We start from the raw sequence: 18,897 nt of genomic DNA on the forward strand, positions 1-18,897 counted from the left end.
GTGCACACTACAGTAATGACATGATGAAGACGGGTGTATGCAGATACCAGTAGGTCAGGGAGGGGTTGTGTTGAAAGTAGGTGCTGTGTTGTGGTGCCAGCAAACAATCATTCGGGAGGGGCTTAGTGGACATCGGCCAGTCTGTTGTCTCACCACACACAGGAGATTCAGCCTGGTGTGTTCAGCTTATTAACCCCGTAACCTCCAGTAGAAGCTTTTCTGCATCAGTGAAGTGCAGGATTAGCTTAAAGTGCACGATTGTTAAACCTAATTTACTTCCACCTCATTAATAGATGACATAGGAACTTGGTTTTCTTATCCCTAAATTAATGAAGATGGGAGTAAAATAAACATAAAGACTGCTTATGATAATATTGTGCTTTGGTTAAGTTAGTGTGTGAGTTTAGTTTAGTTTCATGCAGCACTCACTCAGTGTGACAATACAGTGATCAAAATCATGAGCTTTTGTAGAAACTATGACAGACCGGCCTCCCATGTCAACATGTCTCCCATATCCTACTCCTCAAAAAACTCAAGTGAAATACTGAAATGTCTTTTTTAACTTTCTCCCTACAGACTACTTTCAACCAATAATATCTGCAGGACATGAAATAAAAGTCAATAAAATCCATGAAATGGAAGAGAGGCACGTTTATTACACAGCAAATAGATACATACAGTGAGGATGTTCAACCTTTCAGGGTCATTTGTTTTTATGTTTTGTTTCCATTGAAATTTCATACTGAGTGAAATACTAAACTGAAATTTCAAGACATTAAGCTGAAATTACATGATAGTGATCTTAATACAATCTTATTTCAAGGATAAGGCTTCCATATCTTAATAAAACTTGGTGCAGAGTGTTATACACTATGTATACAATGTATAGAGTTAAGGCTTAATGAGAGTCCAGTGAGGAAGTCCCCTTGTGGCCCACCTCTGCTGGTGGGAGTCTGTACACACAGCTTGGCTTTATGTAATAGTATGTCATCTGGGGGAGACGAGGGTTGCACATATTACATTACTTACACTGAAGTGGGGAGGGAGGCAAATCCTGGGTTGGTGGTTCAGTATAGGGGTAGACGTGGCCAGTTCACATTGGGATTGCTTGGGGTAAGGATCTACACGGTTGCTTATTTAAGGGTCCATGTAATCATTGCTCTTATCTAGTGATCTTGTGTACTTGATGGAGTCTGTATTAAAAGTATACTATGAAATTTGTAGCTTTAGGCATTATTAATATTTAAAAGATGCATGTTAGATAACACCAGTTACAGAAGATAATTAAGTTTAAATCACATTTCTGTGTGAGAAATAACACTATGTTTATCAAATATGAACTATGTGAAATATGAAGGTGAATGCAGAGGCAAAGTAAATCATATATACATGTAGTTCCATTAACACAATCGGCAAGAACTGTGGAAGCCTTGTGTCTGATTGATAATTCTGATTGATTGATAATTGAAGAACTAACAACTGGATGACTATATGCTGCTTGTATAGAGAAGGGTTGTGATTTTTCATGGAGGAAGGAAGGATTGTCTAATTAAATATATGCAACATAGGGTTTGTGTCTGCAAAAGAAGACATATACAGAACATTGCTGCCTGGTTGCGGTAGGTTCCAGATATTGGACTTTTCATGGTCACAATTGTCTGTTCACAAAAGGGACCTTATAAGTTATCATATCATGTATTGGGAAATACAGGGTTTTATCAGTCCCTCGTAAGTTGTAAACAGATGAGACACGATGTGATAACTTATAAGGTTGTAAGGTTGTATTACAACCTTACTCGGGACTGAGAAAACCCCGTATTTCCTGAGACACGATGTGATAACGCATTTATCTAGCTGAATATTTTCACTAAATCAAAACAAAGCAACACACATCGAATCGACTTGCTGCCATGTTGACACCAGCTGATCGTTTGACCTCAATGCACAGCACGTTACTAAAGGCTTGTCGATGCACGCTTTTCTCACTTCATGTCGTGACCGAGGCGTAACGGGATGATATGACTTTCGCAGCGGGAGTTTATGACTTTTATACTCCCGCTGGCGGATCGTGATGGATGTACATAATATTTTATCAGAGTCGCGTGGACCAATCAAAACTCAACATTCTTACATGAGGCTAGATAATGGTTCTTACTTGTATTGTCCACTTCAACAAATGTTGTATCTCTCAGAAACATAATTATTTCTATATTTCCGATGTCCATAGAACAAAAAAGGGGGTAATGTTGCATGACATGAACACACTATAAATCATGATAATGTTTATTGTATCATATTCTTGACAAAATTGAAAGTGCATATCAAATCTAAACTTTAAAAAAATATTCACCTCCTCACTACTGTGTCAGATCCTTGTATTTATTCAGTTTTCATATTTATTACTCAGTGCTTGTTGGCCTCCTGTTTTGGACTTGTCCAGATAAGTTGAGTTCATAGCATTCAGGGTTACTACTGGTTTGATAACCTAAATCTGTAACATGTACAAAGAAGTCTTTTGCCTTTGGTAATATAGTATAGAGTATTTTTCAGCTGATGATTATTTCACATTACATTTGTAATCTTGAATATACTACTGTTATCATTCCTGTATTTATTTATCTGTTTACAATCCATATTGCCATGACAACCATGAGATTCCTGTGTTAATCAGGATAATATGATGTCCATTTACTTAAGCAAATGTGACATTATGTGGACGCTGCAATAAATCTACATTGATTAGAATACATTTCCCTGTTCCACAAGCTAGCTACTAGTGACAAAATAACTTCATTAGCACAAATGACATTACACAATCTCCGGATTACGTGTGAGAATAGGTTCATTGCCTGATGTTTCAACCTGCCTGTGTGTATGGCTGAGTGTGAAAGGGTCAAACAGTGCCATCATCAATGGCCTTTGTAATTAGGAGTAAACATTAGGGGACATTCCTGGGAGAGTCCACCTGTACTGACGTTGGTGGACAAGACTCTAGCCCTGCAGTACTCCACACCATGGAGCAGTTCAAGGAAGGTCAGTTATCTTGTCCTTAGAAATTGCGACCAGTTTTGGGGCATTGATGGTATATGTTGACTGAGGTTTTTTTTATTATCCCTCGCCATGAAGTGGGGGGGGGGAATAGGTTTGAGCTCCTTCCATCCGATTTGATGGGGACAGATTTTGTCAAAAACCCTTTTAGATGTGGAAAGCAAATTTGGAATGTGTTTCAGGACATGAATGCCTTGATGGAGTCAAAAGTGGAAACTGTTTTAAAATTTGTTACGATCTTAAACCCATTTGTTACAGAGTTATTGCCCTTGTTTGTTATGTTATCGAATGTATGACTGTGGACTTATTCTGGTCCGAAGGATGCACAGAACTACATTGCAAAAGATGGGGACAGATTTCCTCTAAAAACTGTGATAGAAATTAAAACCAAAGATGGTGTTTCCAGGCTTGATTGCCTTGATGGAGTTCCAAAAGCGAAACCATGTTTAGTTGTTAGAGTGTTGAGGTCCTTGTTTACTATATTGATGATTGTGGGTTGTGTTTTGTCTGAAATAAGCACAAGAGTAGAGCTTCTTTGTGAAGTTGTCGTGTTTGGATTACGAGTGTGTTTTCATCACATGTTATCCTTGTGTAAGAATTCAAATGATGTTAAAACTGATATTACTGCTAACGTAGCATAGTTACGTAGCATTAGGAAAGTTGTCAGACACGAGAAAATCATGTTCAACAACCGAAGATAATGATCTTTCTATTTTTGTGATATCTGCCAGCCTATGGTAAAATAATAGTCACCATTTTCATAGAGGTCTTTCTGTTCAAAGCTGTACAAACAATAGTAATTCATTGATATTCTTGAGCTGCATGAAATGAGGATCTGTGCCTTTAGACACTAATCATGGGACAAATGCCCTGTTTAATACTTGTAATACGTTATTCTGTGTTTTTCTGTGTTAGCCATATTACAACATTAAAATCTAAATTTGTACATCCAAATCAAGCGTACAGTCCTAATTGTATCTAAAATCCTTGTTCTGATTCAAACCTTGACTGTATTCAGTCAGCTCCCTATTTCCTTGTGTCGTATCACATGCTTATGTATGATGTATATCTGAATGTCCCCCAGTAGTGTCAACAGTAGTGTATAGAACACCTTTTCAAGTGCATCATGTTTATAATAAATATAACTATGAAACGGTCCTATTTTAAATCTTTTTAAAATTTTAATTCAATCTTAAATTGTTTTTCATGTATCATGTACATCTAAACATTAAGCACCAGATAGCTTTAGTATTAGAGTGGTGTATAATGGGATGCTTTATCAAGTGCATCACATTTATATAATACTTAACCTGTTATGAAGAAATAGTCACCCTATTTTGATAGAAACTGATTAATAACTTGACATAGGGATATAACTGTTGTGTTTGACTGTCATGCTTCATTTAATCATGGACTTGATAAATCCCAACATTCAGTTTATGGCCTATTGTGGTGTAAGCTTCAGTGCCTCTTGCTTGTTGAACTAAACTGAAATACAAATCCAGTATTTACAGGGTGTGACCATACTGACAGTCATTAAACCTGTGAATGAGTTGTGGTTTGTCTCAGTGGGTTTAGTTTTATGCTGCTTTTAGCAAAGTTCCAGGATTATCGTGGCTGGGGGCACCAGGTTGTAATTTTAATCCTGTTAGCTGTCATGCATGAAGAAATATGTTTAAAAGAACTTAGTTTTTATTTGTTTGCTTGTTGTCTAATGCAGCCTTACCAATATTCCAGCTATATGACTGCAGTCTGTAAATTATCCAGTGATCAACACCATGAGCATCAATCTTCACAGATGGAAGACAGTGACTATTTAGTGAAGCCAGCAAGCCCGACCACCCGATCCTGATTCCTATTAGTCCCCTCTTATCACAAGAAACTAGGAGTAAATATTTAATACATATTTGTTCCCATGTAAAATTGACATTCCTTGTGTAACTCCCACAGAAGACACTCATTGAGTGTACTGTGCTCAGTCTGTAACACCATTTAGTATGGTTTACTTGTGCCAGGATTGATCCTGCAGTGATATGACTGCAGTAATCTTGTACCTGCTGCCCCATCAGTCCTTCATGCTGGACTTAACAGTTAAAGAAAACAAATTTCCTTAACTGATGGCTGCAACAGTTTTACACCCAGCCCAGGGAGGAGTCTACTGTATGACATGCTTTTAACACAAAGCTTCTAGTTCTATTCATTATACACCCAGTCCACTGCGGAGTCTACTGTATGAGATGCTTTTAACACAAAGCTTTTAGCTCTATTCATTACAAACACTGACCAACCTGAAAAGCTTCCCTTGGAATCTCAGCTCCATCTGCATGTTGATATATCCAAGAATGAATCTCTTCCGTCAATACATTTAAATCTTCAAAACTCCAAACTATACCTGTCCTTGGTTTTGAAGGAAGTGCAGCTGAGGTGAGATGAAGCACTATTACCAGACTCTCCAAGTGTTCAGTGCAGCAGCTCAGGTTACCCACCAACTTCTTCGATGATCCTGTGTTGCCAAGACCTGCCAAAAATAATCTGAGGCCTTGTACAGATGTACTGCTCCATCTGCAATCACTTCAAATTTGATTTTAATTTCTTGATTTCTTTAAACTATCACAGCATGACTTTTTTAACAGTAAAACAGTTGCAAAGTATACTGCATTCATATTTAGGTACAATAACAGTGTTATGGTGGAATGTGAAATGTCTTAATTTGATCAACGGTCAGATGTTTATGTAGCCTTATAATATTTACCGAAACTTAATGCTGTTCCTAAGAGGAATATGTTTTTATCATGCTCATGCAATGCATTGGTCAATGGCGTTTGTTCTGCACACATCCTAAATAAACTAAATTCTCATGTTATCTCACCATGCCATGTTGTTTATTGTGTCAAGGAAAAATGGCAGAATGGTAATTATTTTACTTTTTAATTTAATAATTATCAGTGACATTAGATATGAATTTTAACGCAATAACAACTAATATCACAGGTTTAACAGCCTTTATCACGACTTATCATTTGTCTCCTACACATTTATGTTCAAAATTGTTTTTTCCATAGTATTTAAATCTAGGAATTGCCTGAATTTTTAGCCTTTTAAATTAGTGTTATACCATGATTAACTCCTAATTCTGATTACCATCATGTTATTAATGCAAAACAAGATACCATGGCGATGGAACTCATCAGTAATCCCTCCCCCCTGTGGAGCCCCCCAACCATCACTACTGATGAGAGGGAGTACTTTGTTTATGACATTAAACCTAAACATATGGTTTTGAGACATCCACACACAGATGTATTCTGGTCCTCCTCACTATAGAGGGAACATGGCAACTAAACTAACAATGTAATGTTCATGTTTATTACTGATGGATTAAGCACTGACAATGCTATATGGAAAGCTTCTGGCTGAATACTTAGTGAGGGGGTTAATGGGTTGACATGGTTTGATTTTAATTGTGGCCTTATAATGAGGTTAATGAGTAATGAGTACATATCACTGATTCCTTGGTAAATATAGATGGTTTGGAAGAAATGAGGCTTCCAAGGGGGGAGGAAAACGTAAGTAGATGAACAAATTTGAAATGATATGTCATAAGTCAGCAGGTGGTGGAGTGTAGTAAAAGCCTTCACTGGTCATGCCTAAGGCCAGGTTGAATTCGTCATATAAGTACAATGTGTGAATCCCATTTCTGGTGTCCCCAACCATGATATTGCTAGAATATTGCTAAAAGCAGCTCAATTCACATTTCTTAGTGCTAATACAGTCTTAAGTGCCATACATTAACATTAACTTACGACACTGCGACTTAGCGCTAAGAGAACTTTGAAAATCTAGACCTAGCATCATGTTCTTGTTTCGTACAAGGATTCGTGCAAGGATTGGGATAGAAAACTTTGACAATGGGCCATTTTCAGGATTATTGACTATTTTCTGAATTTAAAATGGCCCACTGCCCATGTATCAATAGTAAACTTCAAAATTTTAATAGGCCTTTTTGATTCTAATGTGAAAAATGGCCCATGGCCCCTGTCTTTCCCAATCTCTGTTGATGGCAACTCTGACTAGTGCTTCATTTCTGTAAATTTAATTTTGACAACAACGTAACTCCATTTAAAATGAAAAGGAGTCCAAGCTTGAGAATCTGAACAATAGAGAAATGTAAAATTGTTATTTGCCTTTGCTCAACATAAAGGGCTGGATGGAAGAGATAAAAGGACTGACAACTCCCGTAACAGCACCTTTATGGTTGTTTTTGACATATTTAAGCAGAAATAGTGTCATTTATTTCAGCAATCTTTTCAGGATTAACTCAGAATTGATGTGGCAATTAAAAGGCTTTTTCCAAAATAGTTAAGAATGAGAGTTAATTTTAATAATATTGATTTTTGCCATCTAAAATGTTTAAAAAACATGATTGTGTTAGAATTTGTCTTTCAGAAAAACATATGTAACTTGATAGCTCAGCAATTCTGGACCCTGTGAAGATCAGATTCATTACTGATCTTCAGTAACCCATGCATGTCACAGGCAATTGATGGAATTGGGTGCTCAGACTAGTTGACTAGGTTTACACATCGTATCCCAAATGCTGTTGGTCACTGGAGTGTCTTGTCACTCACTCTACAGAACTGGAAATTGATTTGTAATTCTATATGATATAATTGTTTGAGTAGCACTGTGCTGCCCATGGATGGGGAGCCCCAGTAGTATGCCCAACTGCACTGGCAGTGCGTGGCTTGTTCTTTGCATCATAGGTAGAACACCTAAGTCTGACGTGTTTCCTTTACTGTGGTGGGATTACCTCTCTCCTGACTTATAGAACTATCCATCAACACACTTAAACAAGCAAACTTTCAAAATGGCTGGTGAGTTTGGGCATTTTCCTGTGACAGGTCCTGATGGGTAGAAATGGCGTTTGTCCTTGATGTTGTTTGGATTGCATTACTATTAGGGATTGAATTACAGCTGACAGAAGCACTAGGGATGGGTAGAGGTTGGTGTTCTTGTTCTGACAACAGTGTCCTTTAGTACTGTCTCAGAGATTAGCATGGTTGGACACATGAACTTACTTCTGTCTTCAGTAGTAGATACTTGTGTATCGTCAACGAATGAATGTTTTCAGGTACAGTGCCAGCCTGTCTACTCTTCACCAAACAGTGATTTACAGGGCTCATTCACTGTTTTTCAGGAATGTGTTCATTTTCACGTCATTTATTTTAGCATGAAATTATAAAGTTATACCCTCTAATTCTTGTTGCCAAAACTGAAGAAAAGTAGAAACTCTCTCCATGGTTCAATCCAATAGTTCCAATATTGCAAGGCTCAAGACAAAATACTCTCTTGAAATATGTTTGACGAGAATGTCAAATCCATTTATACTGATCCCACCCCTTCTTTGACATGCGGTGTTTTGAAAACACTCATTCATACCCTGTCTTTCATAACTATTCCATGACACATGATTCAGGTAGTAAACTTGTGACAATGAGGTATGTAATGATTGGTATGAAGAACAATCCCACTACCAGTCACCATGGTACTGTGTCAATCCCCCACTCAGCTGTCAGTTGTACGTGATGATGGGGAAATATATAATCAGACCGGAAAATTGGATGGTCTTTAAATGGCAGATGGCCCTGGCACAGCCACTCTATATGGAGATGGTGTGGTAGCCTGGTGGTTAAAGCGTTCACTCGCCACACCGTAGATCAGGTTCAGTTCCCCACATTGGTGCGACATGTAAAGCGAATTTCTGGTGTCACGTACCTCAGTATTGTTTTAATATTTCTAAAAGCAGCGAGAAAGCACACTTAAACAATCAAGCAAGCAAGCAAGCAATCAGTCAAGCAATCAATCAATCAATGATGGTAACTTTCTCAACCTAGGCCAACCTGATGGTGCATGGTAAACATGTTGAACAGTTGTGATGTTACTGAAACTGAGTAACACAGCAGTTACATTGTGTCATAATGGTACCTTTTTGTATGTGCTTTTGGCATGCTTTCTGTGGAGGTTTCACTGTGAACACTGTGTGTACTACCATGTTTCAGATCTCACCTCTGCAATGTCGGCTATTCTACACAAGGACAAGGACAAGGATGTCCCAGACATTGAGTTGGAGGATCTTGACGATCTGCTGACTCAGCTCACAGCAGAGGAGTTGGAGGAACTCAATGGAGATTTTGACCCTGATGTAAGTGTCCTGGCATTTAGGCTTGTTATGTATTATATTTGTGTCTTGTCCTCACAGTGATAGTTCCATTTCAGAAGTGTTGCCACTGTCTCAAAACAAGAATTTCCTTGAGTTTGTCAGTTAAAAACAAGTTTTGTTTGTATGTGGAATAAAGCTTTTTATGACAGTTTGTTGTCTTGTCACTAAATCAGCCCTGTAGTCATCTAACGTTAACACATTGCCTCTCTCTTGTCATCTGACTCTACTGACACTACTACAGTCTAACTCTTGTGTCAACTGATACCACTCCTGTGTCCTACTGTTGTCAGTTGACACTATTTCAATGTCCCTCTGTTGTCAGTTGACACTATTACAATGTCCCTCTGTTGTCAGTTGACACTATTACAATGTCTTTCTGTTGTCAGAACTCCCTGCTGCCACCCCACCTGAGATGCAGGGACCAGACCACCAAGGCCCCAACTGGACCGTTCAACCGCCAGAAGCTGCTTAAGTTCATCGAGAACCAAGCCAAACAGGAGAAGGACTGGGAGCAGAACAAGGCTTACGTCAAGGAAACAAGAGGTAACCTTCAACAATACACATATCTGCCTGGGTTTTTGTGTAGGTTATAACATGACCCGCAGGCATTACTGAGAAGTAAGCCAGATTCCCGCCGGAACAGGGGGGCTTACTATTCAATATTATAAGTCATGAAATTAATGCAAGTGCAAGGGTCTAGTCTAAAGTGTATCACGATATTAATGTGAGCTCTGGAACTTGTGTTGATGATAATAAGTGACACCTTCAATCTTTGATGTTCATTTTTATGCTTAATATTTACCAAATAACCTGAATTGCCCTTGTTAAGCAAGGAATAGAAATGAGCTGACGATGTTTTCATTAGGCTGCCATGTTTTGATCATGTGATTTGCTTTCTACAACTTATGAGAACATTTTTAGATGTAATCCAACTTGAAATGCTTCAAAGGTGAGCAAAGACCACAAAATCATCCTGAGAATGTCTGGTCTGGCTTGAGTGCCCTTAAACAATGACTAGTAATCTTAACCACTGATAATTATATGTGACCTGAGAGAAATGAAATGAGGAAGTGACATGTATTGGCGTAATGCCTTTCTCGCGCGCCTCCTCGTAATATACAGTGAACTGTGTCAGTATTTTAATGATAGTTTGTTAATGAACTTTTTTATTAGGACAAAAATTCTGCAAAAACCTCACACAGTTGGTATGATGTTTCGATTATTATCAGTGTTTTATTGAGTATGTCATGCTTATTTTTTTAAATTTAGTAATTTACATTGCGCTTCATGAGTCCGCTTTTGAGCCAAATGGACTATAGTAATTTCGAAACCGGGTGTCAGCAGTATGTTTTGGAAATTGTCAATAATGTCACATTATGAGATCGCATTCAGAGATGGCAAGACAAAGTCGTATCAATCTTCTAAACAAGTAATGATTCAAGTAGAAGGGCTATTCCTCAGAAAATCCCTGTGCAGAGAGACATTATAAAGTTAATGCACGGGGCAGAGGGACATTAATAAGATAATGCCCAGGGCAGAGGGGCATTGTTTCGATAATTGCCAGAGGAAGCGAGACTGAATCAGATTTGAGGGATATTATGAGAAAAAGTGTTCCTCGGGGCGATAGAGAGATGTCACGGATGAGTCAAGACATTAAACTTCACAGAAGTAATGCATTCTTTGTTCCAATAAGATGACAATGTACAATGAACAATGGAAGTAACATACTGACTTCCATGGCATACACTGGTGACAATACTGAAACAATGGGAGAATTGTGTATGTTTGTTGCTCTCTATGATAATGTGTCTGATTGTTGTACAGGCAAGGTGTTCAAGAAGAAGGAAGAGGAAAAGCCAAAGAAACAGACCAATGATGGCGACATCAATATCGACACAGAGTGGGACGACATACTTAAAGAAGCTTCAGAAGAGGAGCTGGTAGACCTGGCAGGTACTAACCCACCCCCAAGTTCCCTGCAGCAAGCTCTCCTGCTCCTTCTTTTTCTTCTTCTTGGACCTCCCTGCTCCATCAACCAAACTCCCACACCACACCACACCACACCACACCACACCACACCACACCACACCACACCACACCACACCACACCACACCACACCACACCACACCACACCTACCTCATCCACACACCACCCCTCCCCTGTCCACACCATCCCTACCCTCATTCGTAGCCATACCCCATCACCATTTCCATAACACTCCTACCCCCTATCCTCAGCGCCACACCAACCCCACCACCTCACCGCCACACCACCACCGCCACACCACCACACCGCCACACCTCCCCTACCCCATTCACACCAATGTAGTGACACCCCATCACCACTCACCACACAGCCATACCCCATCCACAGTACACCCACCATTACCACTACCTCATCACCACCACTCCTACGCCTTCTACACACAACTGCCTCTGATGTAATGGTTAGAACATCCGTTCAAGTGTTGTGTAAATCACTTCACCAGAGATCAGTGCTCAGAGTTATTTCCCTCACTACGCATCCTTGAGTAAGTGTCACTGTACAGAATTTTCTCCCTTTCACATACGTGTCCATATGTTGATAGTGTCCACATCCAGACTGCAGATCAGTATATATGTTGACCAAAGTTATCTCCCCTCCTACACATGTCTTGCGTCTGTTACAGCTGTTCTGGGCTTCCACAGTATGCTGACCCAAACTCAGTACTACGCCTCCTTGCAGGACGAGAAGATCAGTGAAGGCGGGTTCACAGGTACGTACATACATTAAGTCACTTCCCACAAGTTTATCAGTATTGTACATCGCAAGTGGGGAGTATTCCTGTGACAGTGAGTGAGTACATGTTCCTTAGGCTCCTGTGACAGAGATGACAAAACTTTATGGACAATCAACATCTTTGTTTCTGTACCACCAGCTTGCAGAATGCCACTGAGGCCACTGTGTGTTTCTATACCACCAGCTTGCAGAATGACACTGAGGCCACTGTGACAGACTGTGCTTCCTGTTTGTTTACTTGAACTGTGTTTAACAATACTGAGTTGGGTATTGCTATGTGTAACAATATTGAGTTGGGTATCGCTATGTTTAACAATACTGTGTTGGGTGTCCCTATGTTTAACATTACTGCGTTGGGTGTCGCTGTGTTTAACAATACTGAGCTGGGTGTCGCTATGTTTGACAATACTGTGTTGGGTGTCGCTATGCTTAACATGATTGTGTTGGATGCAGGTCATGCACGAGCCCAGCAGTTCAAGGCTGTCCCAGACGAGCCCATGAATGACACTGACGTTGAGAAGAGCATAGAGCAGATAAAGAGCAATGATGCCAAGCTTATACACCTAAACCTCAATAATATCAAGGTAAGATAGCTAGGGAGCCCAGGTTGTATTTATATTGAAGCTTACGTTATAAACACATGCAAGGTCGATGTTGGAGTGAATCGATCCTGGTACTGCTATGCTTAACAGAAAGAGTTAGTGAGTTGGGTTATACAACACTTTAAACAATGTCATGGTGGAGGACAACAGGAATGGTCTTCTTATAGTGTGCCCATAAGGGAATCGAACCTTCGGTGACAGATGAACGCTTTAACGTATAGGCTAACCCACATCCCCTTTAAGAAGAAAACTTTCAAGAAAGAATTGTATAATCTCTTAAAGAAGTGATATTATCTTACACTGAAAAACTTTGTGTAACTGAGATAACAGCTCTTGTACACATGTTCTGAATGTTTCAGCCAGTGATATAACCATATTTATTTCCTCTGTGTGTTACTTTGTTTCAGAATCTCTCTGTTGAGCAGTTACTGAATGTATGTGAGGCCTTAAAAACAAACACCACAGTGAAAGTGTTTGAGATGGCCGGCGTGGCAGCCACCGACAAGGTAGCCAAGGTAATGGCACTATACAACATCAGTTATTGCCCGGTCACCATTCACAACATCATACTGTCCAACTGGAAGATGTTGATAAGTCATTGTGCAGGATTACTTAATGTTCTTCCGGTCTATTGTAATTAAAATGAGTCATAAATTTCTGCAATTGATCCACAGAAATTAGCAGAAGCACTGGAGGAGAATAAGACACTGCGTACAGTGAACGTGGAGTCCAACTATATCAGCGGAGAGTGTTTGGTGTCGCTGATGCGGGCCATCAACACCAATCAGGTCGTCACAGAGTTGAGAGTCGCCAACCAGGTGAGTTGAGGCAAACGGAAGGAATGTGAGGAGTAGGGAAAGAGGGCAAGGCATAGGGACACTGAACAACTCATGGGTGAGGATTGAGGTGTGGGTTTCAGGACAGTGGGTCGAGGTGTGGTTCAGAGCAGTGGGTCGAGGTGTGGGTTTCAGGGCAGGTGTGGGTCTCAGGTCTGTGTGTTGAGGTGTAGGTTTCAGCCCATTGGGTCAGATGTGGGTTTCTGGACAGTGGGTCATCTGTTATGGTGTGGATTTCAGGACAATGGGTCGAGGTGTGGGCTTAAGAGCAAAGGGTTGAGGTGTGGGTTCCAGGACAGTGGGTCAAAGTGTGGGTTTCAGGACAGGGGGTGGAGGTTGAGGTGTGGGTTTGAGGACAATGGGTCAGGGAGTGGGGGGTTGAGGTGTTGGTTTCAAGACATAGGGTCAGGGTGTGGCGTGAGGTACTGTCTTCAGTGGACAACTCATGGGTGAGGATTGAGGTGTGGGTTTCAGTGCAGTGGGTTTCAAGACAGTGGTTTGAGGTGTAGGTTTCAGGACAGTGGGTCGAGGTGTAGGTTTCTTGACAGTGGGTTTCAGGGCAGTGCAATCAGGTGTAGGTTTCAAGACATAGGGTCAGGATGTGGGTTGAGGTACTGGTTCAGGACAGTGGGTCAGGGTGCGTTGAGAATGTCGCACATTTACCTTGTGTTTATTCACCTACTTGTGTTTTATTTGTTTCTATAGTTTCTGAAATTGTTGATTGTTCCTTGTGAATGCTGATATTCTGTATGAACACTGTGTCCCGTGAGTGACTTGATCCTTGCTTAATCTGCTATCCTGTTTCCCCCAGAAACCCGAGTTACTTGGCAACCAGGTGGAGATGAACTTGCTGAAGTTAATCCTGGAGAACAACACGCTGCTTAGGTTTGGTCTGACCTTCGAGTTCCCAGACCCCAGGATTCGAGTCATTAACAAGTTGAAGGCCAACTACGATGCCTGTGAGTAGCATCACCTTGTTGTTTACCGTATCAAAAACGAGCATGACAAATACATATGCAGGGCTCAATTTAAGAGATGTTAATCAACTTGCACCAGGTGCAGCCTAAGATAAAAACAAAGTTGCACCCAGTCAATTCCATTCATGTGCCCATGAAACCAACACAGAGATGCAGCAGATCCGTGTTTACAAGAGCTGTGATAGTCGAAACGTCCATAAATAGCACTGCTTCAGTGCACTAATTCGAATCCTGGTATGGCATTTTCAAAATATTCCTTGATGTTGCAATTGTGTAAAATCAACAAATGAACATTCTGTGTGATTCAGAGATGTGATTATTGCTTGATATCATCAGTTATTTACTTGTGCCTCTGATGTTGACTCGTGAAGGTCCCGGGGTAGAATAGGCCTTCAGCAACCCATGCTTGCCATAAAAGGCATCTGTGCTTGTCGTAAGTGGCAACTAACGGGATCGGGTGGTCAGACTCGCTGACTTGTCATCGGTTCCCCATTGCGCAGATTGATTATTTACAGACCGTCGCCATGTAGCTGGCATATTGCTGAGTGCAGCGTAAAGCTAAACTCACTCACTCAGTTTATGTGTGATATCAACAGTTATTCAGTGATATCATCATAATGCTCCACCCAATCCCATTATTTGCAGGGTGCAAGTAATCCCAGTCAATGCCCACACCCAAAGAAACGTATGAGGTTGATTCTCATGACTGCAGTAAATGTGCAACATGTGGATATATGTTTGTCTTGAATTTTGTCACCTGTACATCTGCTATCAAATACTCCTTCTTGACCTTTTTCCACTTACTTTTGCAGTACGAAAGAAACGCACGGGAAAAGACTGAAGCTCTCAGCTGTGTGACCAACCAGGGTTTGTGTGTCATTGACCAGAACTAAAAACAAAGTGACTATACAGATGAAAGAAAGGATTACAAGGTCAACCTTCTTCACAACAGTTCCTGACCACAGTATTACAGGAATGTTCAGACTTTATGTAGTGCTTCGTAGATTGTGGGCAACCATGCTTGCATTGTGCAGAGTAGCCTCCCTTGGACGATTTTCTGGAGTTACCTCCCATTGAACATTGTTGAAGATGATTCTGTTCAGGATTTCTTCACTCACATTACCTGCTGCCTACATTATTTATTTGCTTCATTAGTTTTTGTATAGGGCATAGATTTGTAGATAACATCTTCCATTCATATACTAGAATGCTTGGCCATTGATGTGCATTGCCATGATGGTATGTTCTTACTTTGAACTACATCTTGTTAAGCTAGAAATATATGAACTATAAATGAACGTTTTTTTAGTCTCACTGTTACATTGCAATGTAATTGATAAAACTGTTAATCGGGGGCCTTTGTTTTGTCTGAACTATACATAGCTCAGACTGTTGTTAGTATTTGCCAGCAATGACCTTTTGACAAAAAATCTTATACCATGTTTCACATAATCCTGACTCTGCTATAGAAGCAGCGCTTCAGTAGTGTCTGTACATAAGTAGTAAATATACATGTATTAAGCTTTTACATTTGTTACATAGGATGTCATTTCAACCCAAATGGGTTTTTTTTTTTAAATTTTAAATTTTGTTTGTTTGTTAATATGTTGTAAAATCACACCATTAATTTTGAAGTATCTGAGGTTCAGAGTGTTTTATATTTTACAGTTTTAATGTTATTTGACAAATTTCTAGGATTGATTTATCATAGTGCATGTACACAGGTAAAAGAAATGTGTAACTATTTTTAAAATCCTACATATGTGATTAAAGTGAAGTCAACAAATGAATACATTTTGTACACGGAATTGTGTATGTTGACACCCAACAAAGGGAAGACCCAGATGTTTCCAGGTCATATGTTTTATATGATGCATGCGTATTGCGTGACTGAACACCTGGTGTTTATGTGTATACTACTTCTCACAGCCAATGTCACTGATGTGTTGAAAGTATGTCTTAAGTGTTGGGCTGCCCTCTGAAGTGTGTCCAGATAGACCAAGTAGCACAGCTCAGTGCAATGTTTGAGGACAGTCAACAAACAGGCATAATTGATGTAGTTCCTCAACGTTTATACATTTTATAAGTAACTTCCATCAGAATCCAACCATGACACAAACCATGAACCCTTCTTTTTGTCAGGCTCGCTGAATTGATTGACACGTCATCATATCCCAGTTGCATAGATCGATACTCATGCTGTTGATCACTGGATTGTCTTGTCCAGACTTATTTACAGACTGCTTCCATGTAGTTGAAACATTGCTGAGTGCAGCATAAAACTGAACTCGCACACTTTTTCTTTTGTCAGAGTTCAGTTTTGAGTAAGTCTAAAGTAAGCAGGTTATTCACAGTGAGAGTAAAAATGTGTGAGTCTGACACAGCAGAATGTGAAGTATTCCTGATGAAGTGCCTGTACACGGACACAGCAGTGTTTGTAGTCAGAGAATGGGACTGCCTACATTTGTTCCGCTTCAGGGTGCTCAGTGAAATGGATAGTGCAATCACCAAGCTGAAAACCATATACACATAGAAACAAATGAACAAACTTCATAATGATTCTTCACTATGAAGTTGTCTTTGGAAACTGATATTTCTCTATTTTGTCTATGAGGGAAACTGGGCAGTGTGGTATTCTAGTGGTTAAAGCATTGGCTCATCACGCTGACCAGCTGGATTTGATTCCCACATGGATACAACGTGAAGCCCATTCCTGGTGTTCCTCACCATGATGTTGCTGGAACATTTCTAAACGTGGTGTAAAATCAAAATCACTCACTAACAGGCAAACTGACTGGAAACATACTGTTGGTTTTTTTTCCTTTATTCACAGAGTGTTATCAATTAAGTAACACCTCCAGTGGTTGCTGAAGAATTTGTGGTGGTTGAGTTCACGTATGATGCAGGTTGGCCCAGAGCTATAGCAAGAGCTTACCTTGCGTAGATCTCCAGTATTGTCAATGGCAATTTAGTATTAGATCACACCTCGCCTTACTAGTCTTGTAGTTTCACCATCATCAACTTGTCATTAAACTGTTTAATATCCATACTCAGGGCCTTCACTTACATTTATGGGCCCAGATCAAGAATATTGATTGCTTTATTTTAAACTCATGTTTCCTTACCTATTACGGATTTGCTTTCTTTTATTGGAATCTCTTATCTTTAGAAGTAGAATTTGTGGGAAACAAGAGACTTTGAGGCTTACTGTGATTATTTCTGGGTGTCAGCTGAAGAGAGCTGAAGCAGGCAATGTGTGACACTGCTGATCCTCATTGAGTGTGAATTATCTCCCCCTGCTGACTGGCTTCTTTGTTTTGTTTCTTGGTTTAAATCAGTGGTATGATAATCAAAGTATGAATATTGGCACAAAAGAACATTCTGCAGTTGGGTGTATGAAAAAGTTATTTGAAAGACTATGGAATTACTTACCCTTCTCATGTAACTCCCGTGGAAACATGATCTGCATGAAAGGTACTAGTATATGGATGATATTTAAATGACATGTGAAAATGGCCAGCTATCTCTCAGCTGCACACTCTCCGTGTCGTGCCCAATGCCTCTCAAGTCTATATTTGCTGGAAGTCTTTTTGTTTTCCTGCCAATGGTTGTGCTGATTGTGAAGTACCTTCAACAGACAGTATGCATCTACTTGGTAATAAACAGTACACTCCCATGAAAGTTCTTGTCTTGTGATTACTGGAAATAGTTTCCTCAGGTAGTAATAATCAACAAGGAATGATAAATACAGTGGAAGACATTGAAAATATTCAACATTGAAATGTGACCATATAGAGTCAGAGAGTTTTTTGGCTGGTCTTGGCTCTAACCTTCCCATTAAACCACTTGTGCATTCCATTTTCCATTTTACCCACAGGTTCAGTCAAAGGAACCTACCCGTGGTCATTTACATTAGAACAGGGTGGCTTTAATACCTTACGCTATTTAATTCTATACAGCATCTGCTGTGGCTGTACCAGACTGGATGAATGCCCTGTAACCAACCCTTAACCCTCTCTTTCTCACACCTGATGGTGTCATTGTTGCACATATCAAGCAAATGAGCACAGTTGGTTTTCAGATGTGATGGAAAATATAAATTACGATGCTCTGTCTATCCACGCTATGAATGTATTATTTTCCAGTATGAAATATATGAAATATACCATGGATGCTTTCACTGCCAGAGGATTGTTTCTGAAGAAACTTCACCATCTCCATCCTTTCCTGCAGATGTTTGAAGTCCATTTCTGGTGTCCCCGTTGTGATATTGCTGGAATATTGATAAAAGCGGAGTAAAACCATATTCACTCACTACAGCACAGATGTGTGAAGTTCATTTTTGGTGTCCCCGGCCATAATATTGCTGGAATGTCGCTTTTTAGCGGCGTTAAACTATACTCACTCTCTACAGCACAGATGTAGTGGATTTTG

At 39.9% G+C, this 18,897-nt stretch overlaps 1 protein-coding gene across 2 annotated transcripts in view; it reads left to right on the plus strand.

The window, feature by feature from the left end:
* LOC137259713 (tropomodulin-like) overlaps nucleotides 1-18,144 on the plus strand; it is a 28,737-nt gene extending 10,593 nt beyond the window's left edge. The window contains exons 1-10 of one of the 2 annotated variants that reach the window (XM_067797302.1): nucleotides 7,781-7,922; nucleotides 9,108-9,250; nucleotides 9,655-9,811; nucleotides 11,093-11,221; nucleotides 11,939-12,025; nucleotides 12,502-12,632; nucleotides 13,058-13,165; nucleotides 13,325-13,468; nucleotides 14,298-14,445; nucleotides 15,276-18,144. In XM_067797302.1, coding sequence (XP_067653403.1) covers nucleotides 7,916-7,922; nucleotides 9,108-9,250; nucleotides 9,655-9,811; nucleotides 11,093-11,221; nucleotides 11,939-12,025; nucleotides 12,502-12,632; nucleotides 13,058-13,165; nucleotides 13,325-13,468; nucleotides 14,298-14,445; nucleotides 15,276-15,304 — 1,083 coding nt within the window. In that variant the 5' untranslated portion in view covers nucleotides 7,781-7,915 and the 3' untranslated portion in view covers nucleotides 15,305-18,144. Of the gene's footprint in view, nucleotides 1-7,780; nucleotides 7,923-9,107; nucleotides 9,251-9,654; nucleotides 9,812-11,092; nucleotides 11,222-11,938; nucleotides 12,026-12,501; nucleotides 12,633-13,057; nucleotides 13,166-13,324; nucleotides 13,469-14,297; nucleotides 14,446-15,275 lie in introns of those variants that run through there. The other variant, XM_067797303.1, reaches the window with a different exon arrangement.
* The last annotated feature ends 753 nt before the right edge of the window (nucleotides 18,145-18,897 follow it).

The sequence above is a fragment of the Haliotis asinina genome, chromosome 13, assembly GCF_037392515.1.
Source record: "Haliotis asinina isolate JCU_RB_2024 chromosome 13, JCU_Hal_asi_v2, whole genome shotgun sequence".
Taxonomy (NCBI): domain Eukaryota; kingdom Metazoa; phylum Mollusca; class Gastropoda; order Lepetellida; family Haliotidae; genus Haliotis; species Haliotis asinina.